The 18957-nt window shown below is 39.8% G+C and overlaps 1 protein-coding gene across 3 annotated transcripts in view; it reads right to left on the bottom strand.

Moving 5' to 3' along the window:
* The window catches only part of inpp5b (inositol polyphosphate-5-phosphatase B), a 29539-nt gene extending 10762 nt beyond the window's left edge, over positions 1-18777 (bottom strand). Inside the window, exons 1-10 of one of the 3 annotated variants that reach the window (XM_074653114.1) lie at positions 18510-18777; positions 16906-16985; positions 16512-16609; positions 16326-16355; positions 16105-16215; positions 14062-14205; positions 7113-7206; positions 4969-5139; positions 1542-1643; positions 1216-1330 (exon numbers count right to left, since the gene is read on the bottom strand). In XM_074653114.1, coding sequence (XP_074509215.1) covers positions 1216-1330; positions 1542-1643; positions 4969-5139; positions 7113-7206; positions 14062-14205; positions 16105-16215; positions 16326-16355; positions 16512-16609; positions 16906-16985; positions 18510-18566 — 1002 coding nt within the window. In that variant the 5' untranslated portion in view covers positions 18567-18777. Of the gene's footprint in view, positions 1-1215; positions 1331-1541; positions 1644-4968; positions 5140-7112; positions 7207-11018; positions 11177-14061; positions 14206-14557; positions 15406-16104; positions 16216-16325; positions 16356-16511; positions 16610-16905; positions 16986-18509 lie in introns of those variants that run through there. The other 2 variants (XM_074653115.1, XM_074653116.1) reach the window with 2 other exon arrangements.
* Between the last annotated feature and the right edge of the window lie 180 nt (positions 18778-18957).

Genomic DNA, 18957 nt, shown 5'->3' with positions numbered 1-18957 from the left:
AAAACAGAAGCAAAAAAGTACATCCCAGAATACGAAGCAGTTGTGCCTGGGAGGAAGCATAAATAGTTTGATAAGCCTTCCTGTCAACATTACATGAATCAACATTCAGAGACGAAGGTGAAAACATTTATTTTGAAGCTTTCTGAGCTGTTCAGTGTCAGTTACAGATCAGCTAAGTGTGCTTTAGTGAGAGCACTGACAGTGGATGAAGAAATGACTGAATGAAATGTCATTATGCTGCCTACGTGACTTTGCAGACATCCTGTGAGCCCTAAAATGACCAGAACAAAACAGCCAAGCCGTGAGAGGAGGAAGCTAATGAGTTAGAGTCAGCACTCTGAGAAAAGGGAAGTAGGTGAAAGCGTATAGGGGGAAGAAAAAGAGAAAGACCAAAAGTAACTTAAGTTATAAGGCGTCCCTAAGCTCATCAAATAAACAGGGATATCAGGACGGTTCCTTAAGAATATACTGTGTAATAATCTGCATAATGTGATGGTACAGTGTTATGTAGACAGTTACTTTGCCCACAGGGATAAAATGCATGAACTATCTGCCAGTTTACTCTAACACAAAACACTTCAATCCAGGGCTGTCAAAGTTAACACAAATTCGTTTTAACACTACTCATTTCTTTAACGCAACTTGCATTTTTTGGTTACAGCAGGCTCAGTTTTAAAGCTAGACTGAAGGAGGCTAAATAACGCTCCAAACTTACGCTAAATTTTGGTGAGAAAAAATGTCATGACCATTTTGAAAGGGGTCCCATAACTTCTGACCTCAAGATATGTGAATGAAAATGGGTTCGATGGGTACCCACGAGTCTCCTCTTTACAGACATGCCCACTTTATGATAATCACATGCAGTTTGGGGCAAGTCATAGTCAAGTCAGCACACTGACACACTGACCGTTTTAGTTACCTGTTGGGCGTCAGTTTGCTGAATTGAACTGTTAGGATTTGAGCATATTTATATGCTAAATGCGGTACCTGTGAGGGTTTCTGGAAAATATTTGTCATTGTTTTGTGTTGTTAATTAATTTCAGGTAATAAATATATACAGTACCAGCCTCCACGGTAAAAAGAGCTAAAAAAGCTCGACAGAAGAATATAGAGGGCTGTGCATAACATAACATTCAAGGCCCAGTCCAAATACCAACTATAACTATATTAATACAGGAAAAACAAGATTAAAGAAAAAAAAAAAGACTTCCTTACTAAGGCATACTTGGCATCTGGATGCAAGGCCTCGGACACAGCCTTCGTCCACTCCAGCTCTTTGGGGGTGTCATTGAAGAAGAAAGCTTCTTTACTGAGGTCAAGCTCCTGAAAACTACCAGGAAGGACAAAACTTTTTCACTCAACACCAAATTAGTAAAATGAAACAAACTGAAAGGCAGGATTACACATAGAGCTGAATCTGTGTGTGGGCATGTTCTCCTTGCATACATCTGTCAGAGGTTTGAGCAGTAGATGTCTGTCTGTGTAATGGGATTAAGCGGAGAACTGCAAGGCTATTCTCCAGCAGGGTGAATGTGACTTACCCCACGCAGTACATGTCAGGAGGGCTCGGAGTGCAGCTCAGCCAAGGACGGAGGCTTTCCTTTGGCGTCTGTCCATTCACATTGTATGTGCCGAGAAAAAAGCTGAAACAGAACGGGGAGAGGTGAGAAGTTGGCACAAAAGAGAGGAATACAGAGCCAAAGTTTGTTTGCCAACTATTTGGAGTTTATCCTGCAGACTGCTAGGGTTTCTAGCAAAACCGACCAATCATTTTCAGTTCACATCAGGGGAGATTAAAATAGTGAAACAGTGACCTCAATCTATATTAAGATGATGCCTTGCTGCTTTACTGCAGTGCCCACCAGCTCATGTCTAGAAATATTTTATGTAGGTTGAATGAGGACAGCTGCCCTTTTTCAGCATGGTTCCTATTCATTTAAGGGGCCGGTATACTCCGTCACTGCTGCTTGTCGGATGTTCGAATAGCTTCAGAAACCCCCTCCCAACGCTAGATAAGGGGGTTGTGTCTCACCATTTCTGTAACTTTCCAAAACTGATGATACGACAGTCACACCCACTGGTCAGCTGTGTGGAGGTGAGAGCAATTTTTTTCGTTCTTGACACAACTATTTCTGTCACTTTTTGTGTGTACAACCGAGTGCAACACTACGAATGTCTTGCAGGAGAGTCTGTATGAAAATGTGTGCTATTATCTCTACATTTAAACAATATCACGTCTCCCCCTCTCTATGACGGCTGGCTTTTCACTCCGCCTTTGTGTGTAGCTGTACAGAACAACTACAAAAGCTTTCGATTTCCAGGTGCGGCGAAAACGCAAGTCCTCCCATTCATTTTGGATGGGGCAGTGTGTTTTGGCTGCGACTGAGGGGGTGCAGGGGGTGCCAAAATAAAAATGCAGCGGTCTGCGGCAGAAAGGTAGAAATAGAATCAACTTTTGGAGAAACACAACCTCCCGTCATGCTGCAGTGGCCTATCACGTAACCGGCAATCCAGAGCTGTACAACCCAGGCATGAGGGAACAAAAGACATTAATTGTCACAGTCAATGGGCCATTAAAGTGACTCTCCTACACCGCCGCACAACATAGCGAATCACTGCAATGCTTAATCTGTGTGAATGCAGTCTTACAACTAGGAGCTGTCTACAGTACAAAGTAACAGTAGAGAATAAAAATAGTCTCATGTTTTGACCTCTGAGCAGCCCCACTGGATCTTGAGTGCCTTGCTGAAGGGTATCTACATTGTGAGAAATGGTAAGAGGACCCAGCCTTTGTCGTTTACCTCCCCACTGAGAATTATTCTGCAGGTCCAGACTGAAAATCAGCTTCTCTCCATTCAATAGCCCCCTTCTCTGACCTTCAGGCAGCTGCTGCTATGCTCATGCTGCTGCACACAAGCAGCACAGAGCTCTGTGTTTTGTACTGACCGCCATGATCGCACTGTACAACACTTTCGGCCCTAATGTCCCTACCCTCAGCTAACTAGAAAGATGCTGAGGCAGACTTTATACAATCATCTTGGACTGCTGCTTTCCTGAACTTTTTACCTAATCTGCACATCAGCATAGATTTTCAGTACATTCTCAGAATGTACTGTAATATGAGATGAAAGCAGGCAATGCACATGTGTGCACATGGCAACTGCTGAAGCTTATTTATTTCTATTCAGGGTCATGCAGGTACAGGGGCCTTCCCAGCAGGCTTTGAGCAAAAGGTAGGTAACAACACCTTGGAGAGGTTGCGAGTCAGTCACATGCCAAACACACATTCAGACTCACACGTACAGACAATTTAGAGGTTACAATTAACCTGCGCTTCATGTCTGGTGTGTGGGAGCAAATCAAAGCACCCAGGGGAAACCTGTACCCAACATGTAAATTCCACACAGAAACAAATTTTGGCGTACCATCCACAGTGCCAACATGCTGCCAATGCAACATATAGTGCTTCTTATTATATTTCTTCAGTTTTACACTGAATAGCATTAATGTTTTTGCATGTTTTAACACAGCATATAGAGTATTTCCCTGTTCATTTCTTTGTATTTTAATCTTTTTCATATTTAAAGGTATAATATGTAACTGTTGTCGGTTGCTGTTTGTAAACACAAGGCATTCAAAGTTGGCTCCACCTCCTCGGCTCAACGTGCGAGGGAGAGAGAGAGAGAGAGAGAGAGAGAGAGAGAGAGAGAGAGAGAGAGAGAGAGAGAGAGAGAAAGAGCAGTGGTGGTCGAGCGAGCTATAGAGTGAACGGAGTGAGAGACCAGAGAAATAAAACGTTATTTTCATATCGTTTCCTGGCGGCTACATTCTAAAACATAAATAACAACAAACTTCCTGTCTGCTGGCTGTGGCTCAGCGCTGCTCTCGTCAAACTACACACACACACTGATCATATCAGCACTTGCACACAGCAGATGAGATGCAGAGGAGCAGTGGGATCGCTGGAGCACATGCACATAACACCACCCGTTATCATCCGTGAAATACGGCTGTTTTGTATCTGACCACTGTGCTTCGGTATTAGAAGCCGAGGGGCTTGACACAGAGGCGGTATTTGACCACATGAAGGGGCTGCACACCCTGCGCGCTGTTATTGGCTAGAGGTTACACCTTCACGTAGGGCCCAAAGGCTGTTTGCAGACGCCTAACAGTGTCCCGAGTAAAGAAAGATAAGAAGAAAAGTGGAAATACAGGCACTGAGCGAGTCTCTGCAGAAACAGACATCACACACTTCTAGTGGGGCATAAGTTATGATTGAGAGGGATTATTTTTGTATCTGTCCATACATTGTTTTTTAGTTAATTCTTGCATATCATACCTTTAAAATTACTTCTTCCATTCTCATTATATATTCCTGTTTATTCTTTGCTATAATTCTTTATATGTGTGTGAATATTTAGGCACAGATCTACCAGCAGGAGGCAGTGTCAGCATCATGGTTTAGCTCTGATGCTGACTCTGGCAAATGCTTATTTTTCAACCATCTGACTGAAACAAACTCAATAAAAATGTCTAGGCCTCTACAGGGACATTCATACAATACAATAAATAAGGAATTAGATGAAGAGTTACAACCTGAGCTAACGCATATTAATGCACTGCACTGGTGCATTTCTTGACAGTGTCTAAGACAGTGGAGCTTCGTTTAGCAAAGAGCTAAGCACACAGAAATACAAACCCACAGATGTTGACTCATTCATTTTACATAACGCTTCTAGGCTCGAAACTGTGCTCACACTTACACTGTTGGCTCACACTGTTCCTGCACGAACTGTGCAAGATATCAAGGAAGTAAAAATGTTAGATTTCATATGATGATAGCGGTGTGCTATTCGATTATGATCAGCTAGTTCTACGCCCATGTGCCTGCACCGATCTGCCAAACGCGTACTTCTTTTTTAAAACAGATTCAAAAACTGACACAACAAGCAGTAAAGAATGAAATACCTGAAGTCCTCCGGGTAAGTGTAACGGGACTCATTCTTCAGCAGCTCACACTTGATGAGGTTGTCGCGCAGGCCGAACTGCGGCATGGCCAGTATCTGAGCTTTGTTAGATGTGGTGTGGCTGGAGGAGCGTACCATGTCATCCCGGTCCTCTCGACTGGGGATGCCCTGACTGAACACCAGGAGAGAAGAAGGAACAGTTACGTGTGGGGGTGAGAGACAGACCAAGATAGAAATAGGGTCATTTTGACATGCTGGTGTGGATTCAGAGGGAACAAATTATCATAAACTATGTGTTTGGTTGTTTGTATGAACAGTTGCCAGTTCACATCAGGATACTCATTCTCAAAGCTAGAAATAAAATGATGTCAAATTAGAGACATTACACTCTGATCCAGACTAACAGTCTAGTGTACAGTAGATGTGACAACAGAAACCCAGGCTATGCAGTGGAGCTCTATTTCCATGTTGTCAATATGGAATGAAGCTGAGGGGAGAGGAAGAAATGTAATATGCCTGGACCCTGTAGTCTTCCAGGAATATGCTGCAACTAAACTCCATCTTAGAGTATAGGCATTCATTCCAAAAGTGGCAGCAGTGGCTTCCAGGTTAAACAACTGAGCTGAGAAAATTTGCATTTCAGACTTCAACAACTTTAAATAAATGTAACACTCATCACCACCAAGCTGCTGCCAAGCACGCACACAGTATCTGTTGTAAAACTGGTGGAGGAAAGTACTCAAATCACCATAATTCTGCTTTTTTATGCACTTATACTCAAAACCTTGACAACATAGTATATGTTTAAGGCTTTACTGGGCATAATCTTCAAAATAGCTACTTTAATACTTTTATTGGAGTAATATTAACCCTCTGAGACCCACTTGGACCGATTTTTGTAATTTTTAGGGGTGGGTGGGGGTGTCTTTAGAGGGAGATAGCAGGTCAACAGTAGATGTCACATAGTAATGGTGTACATCATCTTAAAGCTGGGAACCTGAAGATTAATTTGAGATGCAGCTCATGCCCTAGGTCTCTAGTTTGTGGCTGTAAAGTTTCATGAGGCTGTGATTATAGAGGTCACAACAGGTTTTTTTTGTGAGTGCGTCCCAATTTTGATTGTTCTCATCTACCCACACAAGCACACAGGTGATGGGATACACATTCCTGCCAATGGTTTCACACTATTCCACTTATCTACAGATGGCACTAACGCACCAAGAACAACCAACAAAAGGCAGGAAAGAAGAAGACTGCTGGCATGTAAACCAAGGCGGCTGAATAGAGGCTGGGACACGGTCTTGAGCTATCGGTTATGACACATGCGCAGTGTAAGTGGAGCTGCGATGCTGGAGGGTTACTTACAGCATGTGTAAGTGTGTGTGCATACATGCATATAAGTATATGGAATTAGGTCATGTGTACGTAGGTGCAAGGTACGCCTGTATCCGTTTGTGCAGACATACCAATTCATGTTAAGGTATATTGTATCACGATTTGCATGTTTCTATATTATTATTTGCACGCTAGGTATTGTTATGTACGGGCACAATATACCATGAATCAATTTAAGTTTAATTGTTTTGGAACTATATCTGTATATGTATACATGTTCTTTTCTGTCAGCATGAAATAATAAAAACGTATTCACAAAAAAAGAAAGAACATAATCCGACCCAATTGCAGGAAGTAAACCAAAATGCAGGGGACTACGGGCTGCCTGCATGGGCATTTGTTGAGATGGATGTTTATAAAGTCATTTGAGATAAACTGGACAAAGGACTTGTGCACACAGTAGATCAGTGCAGAGTCAAAGTGAAAAATCTTTACAGCAATATTTCAAAGTCTGCTTTTCCCTGCATAGAAGTAGCAGCTCTCGAGACGCAAAAAAAAAAGATCCGCTCCTTCGTACACGCCCCTCAGCAACATATTTTTTTCTATTTAGTCCACTTTAATATGTGCACTGTGAAACCGAACCAGACTTAATAGAAAACAAACCAAAAGTATCAATTTCACCCTGATTCAGACATTACTGACTGTGGCTTGTGAGAGCACCGTAAGACTCTTTCTACCACTATGTAAAAATAAATAGCGGTGTAAAGAGTTTAGAGAGCTCCTGCATGTGAATAAATAAAAAGGCCTTACCTCTCTGGGCTGGAAGCGGCTTGTTTGGACTTCTGCGTGCCACTGTTTGAGCCTTTCTCCCTTTCTAAAGTTCCCTTTTTGTTTGATGATTTCTCTGTTTGGGAAGAGCAGGAGAGAAAAGGAAGGTTAATTTCTTTTAACTTGTTTACAATGTTAAACACAAAACATAAAGGTAAATGGCAGCATTATAGCACAGTTCTGCAATATGTCCATCAGAACTGCCACATTAAGATATTGTTTGCAGGCTGCCAGTTTCTGTGTCAGTGTGTGATTTGCCAGCTGCTAGGAGACCTTCCCATCAACATTATCTTAAACTCTGCCCTAGGTATTGACAACCCGGGACAACTCACTCTAAGAAGAAACAACCCAGCCCTGAGCAAACCCATATTTCAACTCATTAACAACTGATATGGAGACTAGATTAAAGCTAATTATCACTAAGAATAAAAACAAACACGCACAGTAACACACAATTCAATCATCAATCAAAAGTGCTCAGTTGTTGTGGTCAATCGACTGAGGCTGCCTTTTGCAGTTGGTTACAGTTATCGCATCCTAAGTAGCTGGATTTAATGGGCGAGTGTGAAGTATGAGACAGCAATGGTCCCTGTCTCCTGCAGCTTGGCAGGGAACACAGCTGGCTGCTCTGAAAGGGGAAAGCCAAGTTCTTTGAACAGGAAATTAAACTCTACAAAGTTTTAGTAGGCCACATTAAGAGTGCACCTGACCAACAAAACCAATGACCCAAAATATGAGATACAAATAGGCTTCTATGTTTGTAAACATTTTATTAACATGAGCTCTACTTGGCAAACTGAAAGCCAGTTTGTCTCTTAAAATGGGATCACAACCAGAGCTGAGCAATATGGAGAAAATCCAATATCACGCAATTTTTGACCAAATAACTTGATATCGATTCGACGATATTGTAGGATTGACTATTGATGCTTTTACAAAATATTTACACAATGAGATTTGTATAAATAATCATCAGTATAGTGGATATAATGTGTGTAATATGTTATATATTAATAAAGTGTGTAAAGGCAACAGATAGAACAGTCTGGTAAGTTCAGAAAAATACATCACTTTACTGTGATGTAGACTTTAAAACCAGGAACTTACGCCACATCACGATATCCAAAATCTAATACAATATTTCATCTCATATCACGATATCGATGTAATATCGATATATTACCCAGCACTAATCACAACCCATGATGCACTTCCTTTCTGATCTGTTTGTGTGCACTGCAGCATTCAATGCAAGAACCCCATGGCTCAAAAACACTGACATTAACTGACTGGACATGGATATTAACAGTGCCAATACTAATAAAATTATACAACTATTTTCAAAAAAAGGTCACCGAGGTAAGGAAATAAAACAGAGAAGTCATAAACCTGAGAAACATAAAACAAATCCTATTCAAACAATGCAAATTAAAGTTAAAATAAGTCTGACTGGCATGCTCACAGCACAATTTCTGTTAGAAAGGTGTGATTTTTGTCACAGCTGCGTCTAAAGCAGCACTGAAGTCTGAGTCAGTTATAACTAAAAGGTCTATTGCTTTTATCACAATTACCCCAATTGGCATACAAAATTATTTTTTGCTGTGACTTAGTTTTACAAAGGAAATATTCTCATTACTCCAACTTTACTTAAGGAAACAGATTGTGTTGTGACCTGTTTGACTAGACCCGGAGAAAAGGTCAACATTGTCAGAAATGCTTACGGTGTTTGTTTCATTTTGTAAAAGAACAAAAAAGAGGTTAGGATAAGTCAGCTCAACCATCATTTATTTAAAAAATCCCAGTACGATCGATTGACAATTTAATTCCAAACCAGTGACTTTGTTGTTTGCGGGAACAGGAACAGGAAAAGGAAAAGAAAACAGACCTTTGTTTGACTGAGAAAACCGCCAGCAAACTGTGAAATGCTTTTGGAAATGTGCATAGGAATGCTAAATATGAGATGGTGAAAACACACAGATCTCAGATGAACAATAACGCCTGTGTTGTCCTTAAACACATTCATGACAGTTCACCTAAACCAATACTGCAACAGTTTTTGCAACTCAACCAGGCACCTGACTTCATGAGGGTTGTGTGTAAGTAGTAGTGGTCATTTCATGGCATATTTTACATTCCTGCTCTTGCTTTAGTATTCTTAATGAGCTTAACTAAACTTTCAACCACCAAGGAGTAAGTTGCATGAAGTGTGTCAAACTGCAATTTCACACTATGCCTCTCTATCTATCTTGCGGTTGATCACAACGAGTCAGCATAAGTGTCAAGATATATATCAGATCATGCAGGCGCCTCAGTATTAAAACAGTCACAGCTTTTTTTTTAAACTACAACTGCACAAAGTTCAACATTGCACAACTTCCTCTCATGACCTAAAACTATAATATAGGTAATAAAACTGCAGGAGAAACGATTTATTTTGTATTCTCAACTGTTGTAAATTAAAAAAAAAAAAAAGCCTTAATAAAAGGCTTGGATAACAAAGAGACTTTTCTCACAAGTGAAAGGAAAGCAGGCAGTAAGTAAGCACATTTTATCTCATTGAGACGCATAAACCTCCTGAACTGTGACATCTCCTCTGTCTTAGTTGAACACGTGCAATATAAATGTGCAATAACACGTTGGTCACTTTTGTGTCACTTTTGCAATGTAAATGCTGTTAATCTACTGTTATGGATATGTGCAATAACATATGCTGATCACTCTGTGCAATAATTATATGATGCTGTGCAATAATTATATAGTTATCTGACGGACACTTTGTGTAATAATCTGGCAAAACTGTCACCTCATCAATATACATATTGTATTTTTATATTTTATATTGTATTATCTTTATTGCACTCTCTTTTTTATTGTATTATCTTTTATATATTTTTTTATATTGCACTATCTCTTATACATTTTTATATATATATCGCACTATCTCTTTTTATATTGTATTATCTTTTATATATTTTTTTATATTGCACTATCTCTTATACATTTTTATATATATATCGCACTATCTCTTTTTATATTGTATTATCTTTTATATATTTTTTTATATTGCACTCTCATATATTTTTTTATGTTGATATTGCACTATCTCTTTTTATATTGTATTATCTTTTATATATTTTTATATATTTATATTGCACTATTTCTTTTTTAATTGTATTATCTTTTATATTTTTTAAAATTATATTGCACTATCTCTTTTTTATTGTTTTATCTTTTATATATTTATATTGTACTATCTCTTTTTGTATTGTGTTATCTTGTATATATTTATATTGCATTATCTCTTTTTTTATTATCTTTTCATTAGCACCTCCACAATGACAATAAAGGGCTTGAATCTTGAATCTTGAATCAGACTGAAGAAAGTTTACAGACAACTGATTTAAGTTAAGGATGAAGCCACAAAGTGAAAGTCTCTTAACATGATCTGGAAAATAAAACAGCACAGTGCCTATGAAACAAGACAAACACACATTGTTTCACTGAATGACACAACTCTGTGTCACTAAAACACGTTATTACACCACCAAACCACAGCAGGTGTGTCATCTTCCAGCACCATAGCAACAACATTTAGTCAGGACTAGCTGATATTAGCCTTTACCTACTGTATCAAGGTAGCATCCACAGTAGCTTCATATCATCATAACATTAATAATACAACCAGAATATAAAACATTACTCTGCCTGGACGAATACTGAGCCTTTAGCTGATGTGGCTAAAGTTAGCTTCTTTGAAATAACAACTACTACTCGCTAGCATTAGCTAAGAAGCTAGTTAGCTCATTAGACTGGATGCTACAGAGTGATGTTATGGCGTCTCCTTAACTACAACACAGAAATCAACAAATGTAGGAATGTTTTTCATACCAGAGTCCCTCATCTCTCTAGACATCTCCATGGACCGCTCCCACGCATACTGTGCTAGAAGAGCAATGTCCAGGTTGTGTCAGACCTGCCCATGCTAACTGTGCTGCTGTAGGAGGAGTTTAGATAGATATCATCCTCTGCTGCCTGCTAGTGATGTGTGGATCGAGAACGAGTCGGTTCAAAGAGCCGGCTCTTTTAAGTGAACGATAAGAGTCGGCTCCCGACCGAGAGCCGTTTTTTTTTGTTTTTTTAATTAATTCAAGGCAGAATAACAGGATGATGTTCTCCGCGCCACGGGCACTCCATGCACTGAACGTGACTGATCGTACGTGTCCACAGGCTCCGTGCTTTCCACGCTCCCCATTCATTGTCTACGTAAGCAGCCGCGTAATGCATTCTGGTGGCGTCGCGATTCGAGAAACAGAGCGTTGCAACGCTCGCTCCTCATTTGCATAAAGTTGAGGGCTCGTCTACTTTATGTAAATCACGGGCGTCCGACGCGACTCGCCACCTCTCGAAACTCCCAAGAATCCTTTAAAATAAACGTTGTCGATCCAAAATAAAGACAGATTCATCAATTGCATGGCTTATTTCTTGCCTCAAATGTTTTCAGAAACACATTTCGGTGAACTATTTTCGTGAAATAAGAGAAGAAAGTTTCCAAATGAGCCTCAATACTGTTTTACGGTTTGAAAGCTGGGAGCAGCAGCCAACGGAGGGAAAGCGTTCGTCCAAAACAGGTGGGGACAGCCTGTGTCTATTGACAGCTCACCAAGCGTCCAATGTTGGGAAGCGTTGTGTCCCCTCGCGAAAAAACGCCCCTGTGGACACGTACCATGAATGTTGTGTTAATGACGTCCGTGCGACCAATCAGGTGATGACAGATAAGGTGCATAACATCAAGCAGGGAGGGGCGGGGGTGCGCGGCGCGCTGACGGTCTACAGGTACAGAGCAGGAGGGAGAGGAGGAGAGAATAGAGAGACAAGTGTGGTGCGCGAATAGCAGACAAGATGAGTGACAGTCAGAAACAAAGCAGCATGTAAAATTACGGTATTCTGGAAATTATAAGGTTTAGTATAATTATATTGAATAATTTAAGTGATATATCTGCACACATACTAATCATAGGTCAAAACAGCGCTAAATTTGGCTGAATTATAAAAGGCAGAAGTGGTAAAATGAAGAACCGTTTGGGAGCCGAAAGAGCCGGCTCTTCTTGGTGAGGTGAGCCAAATGAACTGGCTCACTAAAAAGAGCCTAATTCCCATCACTACTGCCTGCCTCCCTGCTGCAGAGACAGGAGGCTGAACAAACAAATATATACTATGCAGAAAATGCAACCGGAAAACGCTACACCACATCAGTGGTACATCAGGAAGTTATAAGCTCATGCATTTCAAGAAGACATATACATTGAGTAAACAGCCTTTTGTTTATATAACTGTTGAATTTATAGCCAATTTAAACTCTGTAAGGGCCAGTTAGATGAAAAATATGGTATGATTTGTATATGAACATTACATTTTTGTTGTTTTTGTTATTTACATACTTTTTTTTACATTATATGTGTTGCATATGACATCCATATCATAAACAGTATGGCTCTAATCTAGCATGAAAAAACATAATGTATGAAATCTGTGTGAAATGGGCCATTACACAAACTTGTATGTTTACATGCAAAGCATACAAATTGTACATTTCACAGATCTCATATGGAATCGTGTTGCAGATATGTTGTTGCCTTTTCTGTGTATATTGTGTATAAATACTTCATAGGTTTACTTTTAAAACCCTCCATTATTTGACCTTTGCAACCAAATGTTGCGTTCCAATACCCATAGTACTTATTATGCCAGAAAAAGGTTTAGTATGTCCCAATACATAGTATGTAAAATGCAGAATGCCAACAATACCAGGATGTCCTACTACATTCAGTCGCATTTTACAGTATGAAAGCCAGCATGCTTTTCTGGCTATTCTGACCCACAATCCTCTGCACAGCGGATATATGAATCAGAATCAGAATGGTGTTTATTGCCAGGTGTAAGAGGTATACACTAGGAATTTTCTTTGGCATTTTTGGTGCGAGACAAACTGTATAATAACAAAAGAATAGATAAAAACAAAAGAATAGATAAAAACGTTAGAATAAAATAATAAAAATGTACAATTTACAAATTATGAGCAAGAGGGTCAAAGTTCAAGACACAATGTTATGATTAAGTAGTATGTCCCAGTTGTGTGCATACTGCATGCAACAATACGTACTTTGTAAGGGCAGCTGCATTACTTATTAAAAGTAAAAGGTATGAGATTTGGAACGCACCCTTTATGGGTGTGGAACTGACTCTCATTATCAGTTCAGCGAACTCTGTGCCACAATTTAAAAGGCTTTTAAAAACCTATCTGTTGGGCCGGCATTTTTATAACTTATTACTCCGATGATTTTATGTTGTTTTTATTTCATTTCTTTCAATAACGTTAAACCCTTCCCTGAACTTATTTACTTTATTTACTTACTGACTTACTTTCCTGTCAGTCATTTCCATAGCAGGAAAACCACAAGTGTTATTAATAACAACATAATGACTCATTCAATTTAGTTCTGCCAGGCCCATTACACTGCTGTCGTCCATGCTGGCTCGCTGTCATTACACTTAAATGGAATGGAGACATAAATAACGTCATTAGTGACACTAGTGTCTTTTCTGCTATGACACGTCTAACCTAGTGTGTGACTGGCGTCCTTCTCCACATGGCTCTCTGCCAGTTGTGAGTACATTTGAGTTACACCTCATATGCACGTTGGGCCAATTACATTTAAAGGAAGTGATACTTGCAAAACCGCCTAGTTTCATCATGCAACCCTTTGATGTAGACTTTTATCTGTGTGAGGCTATCTATGCTCAACAACAGCAAACACTAAAGAGATAAAGACGAGCATCTCAGGTCATCCGCTGCACAAATACTGGTAGACCCAATTTATTGGACACAAAGATACTGGCAGTAAAATTCTGTAAATAGAAAAAGATGACGAACCTGTTTTCCGGTGCTGTTTGAGTTTAGTGAGTGTTGTGCCAAGTGGAGCAAGGACCTGTTTGACCACTCCCTGGCCTTTGGTGGACTTGTGGTACTTGTTGGTCCATTCAAACTTGGGTGCCTGTGTGGGCGACTTGCAAACATCTGAAGAAAGACAGACAGAGATAGCAAGATAATTAGAATACATTTGGATAATCACAATGTGTTGTGAGTGAAGAATACAGCAAGAGCCTGATCTGAACTTTCAGGCAAAAGTGGAGAAGCTAGAGCAAGAGCAATGGTAAGGTGCATGGTTTAAACAAGAGTGCTTATTTATATACTTGTACTAAAGAAATAGAAAAAAAGTAATTTTTAAGCTACATCTGTCTATTTCTTGCTCTTACATCTAGTTTGTAAGATCACCTTCACATTGTGTACTCTACTGCTTTAAATGTGACTACAAGTGACAGCTGCTGCAGTGTATTAAAGGTACTGTATCTCACTTCTATCTGCTTACCTTTACCCCTTCCCACACTCTTCCTTGTAACAACAACTGCCTGGTCATTCAATCTTTCCATCACTGGTGTCCCTCATCAGGTTAAAAGCCTTTGTGGCTCATCGAGAATACCGTAAAACACACACATGTCAGCCTTTCGCCTGAGCTCACGTGTTGTTTCCACCTTGAAAAATAGTGAGCCAGCGGCAAAGGTGACACATCCCTGACAAAACAGACCCTCTGTTAACCTTTCAATGGTCCATTCCATTCAGATCAACAGGAGGCAGGAGGTAAAAAGTAGTTCGAGAAAAGTATTGAAGAGGAAGATACACGTCCTTTTTAAACTGTTCTCATCTTGTCCCTCTGTAAACACTTATAAAAAAAGACAGAGTCCATCCAAACTCCACCCCTTCTGTCTGTCTGTCTTCCTTGTTAGTAAGACATGCGTCATGTACACACCCAGTAACTGACAGATGCATCGACTCCAACAGTTTGTAGTTCTAAAATTGCCGGAAATTGTGAACCACAGCCACCTACAGTCTCACACATGTATTTCTGTACATGTTAAATTTATTTTCCTGTGAACTGTCAAATTTTAAGAATAAACGCATGTCATTGTTTGCCACTTAACGTAACCTCAAGGAAGTTGAAGACTGGCTGAGCAGGTTTCCTCCTTTAAAATGGTTAGAGGGTTATTTGTCTTTGTACTTCTTCACACATGAAGAAGTTGTTCAGGAAATACAGTGTGAACTACTATGTATGTAAAGACGTCAGGGTCCATGTTACTGCACTGTGTGAATAATTATTATTTTTCCACCTTGCCAATGTCATCTAAGATGAGATCTGACAGTACATTCTTTAAGAGGCTGTAGCAGGCTTGTTTTTAAAGAGAGTGAAGATACTTGTACCATATGAAACTAGGTGACCTAAGGCGTTCATTGGTACCAACCATGTCATGCTACGTTGGGAAAAAGGCTAGACAATGCTCCAAAGTTGGGCTATATTTTGGAGAGGGAAAAAAGGGGTCACTTGACCTCTGACCTCAAGATATGTGAATGAAAATTGGTTCTATGGGTACCCACGAGTCTCCCCTTTACAGACATGCCCACTTTATGACAATCCTATCCAGTTGTTATGCATGCAGTATAAATGTGTTATTTTCGCCTATTCTAAAATGGAGTATTTGAATATTTCTGCATACTGGGGTCACTAAACAGTCTTGAAATTACATAAATTGGGTATGACTGGAAAGCTGAGACTCTTGTGGATTCAATGAGCCCAACTGTATTCATATGTGATAATGTTAGTCCCCAGAGTAGCCATTTCATTGTAGTGAGACCATTTTTTGAAACTTGACGTCACTGTATAAAATGACCTGTTGTGAGCTCTAGGATAGGTCCACAGTATGTGGGTGTTTTAGGGTTAAATTCATTTTCAAAGGGCTTATTTTCTTAAAATTTCCACAAACTCTCTGGGAATTTTCAATGGCTATGAGGATCTTCAGTTAAAGCAATAAATGCAGCTGGAAGTCATGTGAAAATATCCCACATCTCTGAGGGCTGACCTACCGCTCCACGCCCTGTTGACCTCGCTGAGGAAGAGCCGCGAGTGGGAACCAAAAGGAAGTCTGAGCTCTAATTCCTCTTCCTGGTAGCTCAGTCTCACTTTAGTATCGGCACCTAGAATTGGATTAAGAACAGGGGGAAAAAATGCGATGCTCAGTTTCATGCAATGGATCAGTTACGAAGCATTTTATGAATAAACTGTGATAGAAATGAGGGTAACTCACCCAAGACCGCAAGTTCCTCTGGTGAGGAAACTAAAAAAAGAGTGCAGCGTGAGAACTGTGTAAGGGTACTTCAGAGAAATTACTGTCATGTCCTTATTCACTGGAAACAATAGTTATCTTGAGAAACACATTATTATGTGGCATTCTCCTTTTAATTGTAAGGTACAACATATGAAAGCAGCTCACCCTCCACGACAGCAAAGTCGAGGCAGATGGGTATGATGTCTTCCAGTGACACGTCATCAGCAGTAACAGCCATCCTCCGATGGGTATAAATAAAGATTCTGCAAAATATTACAGTTAGATTTAGTCTGATGGCATATGCAGGGGTGGACACAATAAAAAGACACCTGTATTAAAATATAATGCAAGCCAATACAGTAGCCTTGCAGTTCTGCAGTAACTACTACCATTTTCATAATAATATATCATTTTGGTTACTGTGTCAGACAGGTTGATGCAACTCATTTTTAGGCCATAATCCTGTTGCTCCCACTCCTTACAAAATTGCATTAGCCTTTGAATATAAGCTTATTGCTCACACACAGAAGCCATATTATAGCTCATTTTTAAAACTCACGCATGCTCTTTTGTAGACTCCACCAATCCCAGCAGTCTGCTCTCTGTAACGTCATCAAAGAAGACATCGCATTGGACAGCATGTTCACAGTTTAGTTAAGGATGTAGTGGAAATATGTTCATGTTTTCCTTCAGTTGCACCTTTTACAGTATATATCACCAGGAAATATGACCTTCCTCTCATTTCAACTCAGTGTTCCGGTACAATGGGCGTTTGTTTCCTACAGCATAACAAGTGGTTAGGGTACTTATCCTTGAGTATTTCCATTTTATACTAATTCCTCTACAGTTCACAGGGAACTATTTAGGGCTGTCCTCGACCCAGGAAATTCTTAGTCGACTAACACCTATACGATTTTGTCGTCTACTAATCGATCAGTTGATTTAATCGACAGATCTGTAAAACCGAGCTCCAAAAGCACCACTTTAAATCTTGTGTTTACCAGAGATGTGCTCATAAGTTTCTTGGAAATAAGTCATTCAGCAAGAAAAAACCTTAAAAGAAATCTTAGTCGACTAAGACCATAACGATCGATTAGTCGACTAATCGACTAAGAGGGGGCAGCCCTAAAAATATTGCACTTTTTCACTCCACTATATTTATCTGACACCACTTTACAAATTAATAATTTACATGTTAACCCCACCACACAACTTATAAAATATGATACATTCTTATATATCAAACTACTCGGTATGTTAAATGGTTTATAAGATTAGACCTCGACCACATGCAACATTAAAATGCTGTTTACATGTTAGTGGTCATTAATAATAGTCAAATATTATACTATATAATTCTGCTTTTACTTTTGATACTTTAAGCGCATGCACATGATAATACTTTGACTTAAGTGACATTATGAATGCAGGACTCTTACTTTGGCTAACTTTTTTTTTCCAACTGGTGTTGTTACTTTTGCCCTAGACACTTTAGGGGAAGTTGCAATAGCACAAGGCTCAGTATTTTAGCATTTTATGATTTTATTGGTCTGAATGACTGTATAAATGTAGGTGGTTGTCTCCTATGTACACTATGTTTTTTTATATGTGTGTGCTTTTGTCTTTTGTCTGTTTTTAATGAGCACTGCACCGAAACAAATTCCAATCAACTATGGGTTGACATGGAAATAAAAGTATTGATTGATTGATTGATTTTACTATAAGGATCTATACTTCTTCCACCACCACCTACAGTAGGCCCATATGCAGTAGGCCTATATGCAGTAGGCCTATATGAGAAAGTAGCAGCTGGTGACACAAAGTCTCCATCTAGTGGTTGAAAGGTGTCACTACACCTGTTGGCACAAATCCCTGGGAAGTCACACCCGACTAAGCCTACACGAGTGCTGTAAACTATACACCCGCTGTAAATACACTGTCTGGATTGAAATCACAGCCTGAGTGAGGTCATATGCTAATATTGATTCACATAGATGTCAAACCATGTGATTTAATCCTATACAGGCCTCTCTCTCTCTCTCTCTCTCTCTCTCTCTTTCTTTCTCCGAGCTCTGGTATTATTCAACATGTTTAGTTTGCAGCAGGTAATAATCCTCTGTTTGAAGTCCTGATAATCCACAAATGAACGTCTCAAAAGGATACTATGATGCAGTTTTCTTCCCTTTCCAAAGTTTCCTGTATTGCGACGGACTGATCCATAGTGAAGACTTGTTGCGTGACAACTCCTCCACGAATACCCGAAGGAGACTCCAGTAACTCCACTTATATCTCTCTAAATGCAGCAGCAGCAGGAGGAGAGACTCTTCAGAGGTTCCTCGTGTAATCCGACATTATTCCCTTTCGATCCAGATGTTTTCTTCTCCTTCCACCCAGCTGCTGGCCCGACCCAGTCTGACTGACTGCCACGCACTGATATGTGTGTGCAGCCGCGGTGACGTCACACCTGGGCTGTCATCAGCTCAGTTTGGTTTGGATTTAAGGCCTCGAGCAGTTTGAGCCAAAGAGGATTATATCCTACAATAGAGCACCAGTCCCAATTTCTACAAAGTTATTTTATCAAAGCCATCAGGTCAATTCAGTTGAAGTGGAC

This window comes from Sebastes fasciatus, chromosome 12 (genome assembly GCF_043250625.1).
Source record: "Sebastes fasciatus isolate fSebFas1 chromosome 12, fSebFas1.pri, whole genome shotgun sequence".
NCBI classification, from domain to species: Eukaryota; Metazoa; Chordata; class Actinopteri; order Perciformes; family Sebastidae; genus Sebastes; species Sebastes fasciatus.
The sequence above is the reverse complement of the archived record's forward strand: the minus strand, read 5'-3'. Positions and strand labels throughout refer to the sequence as shown.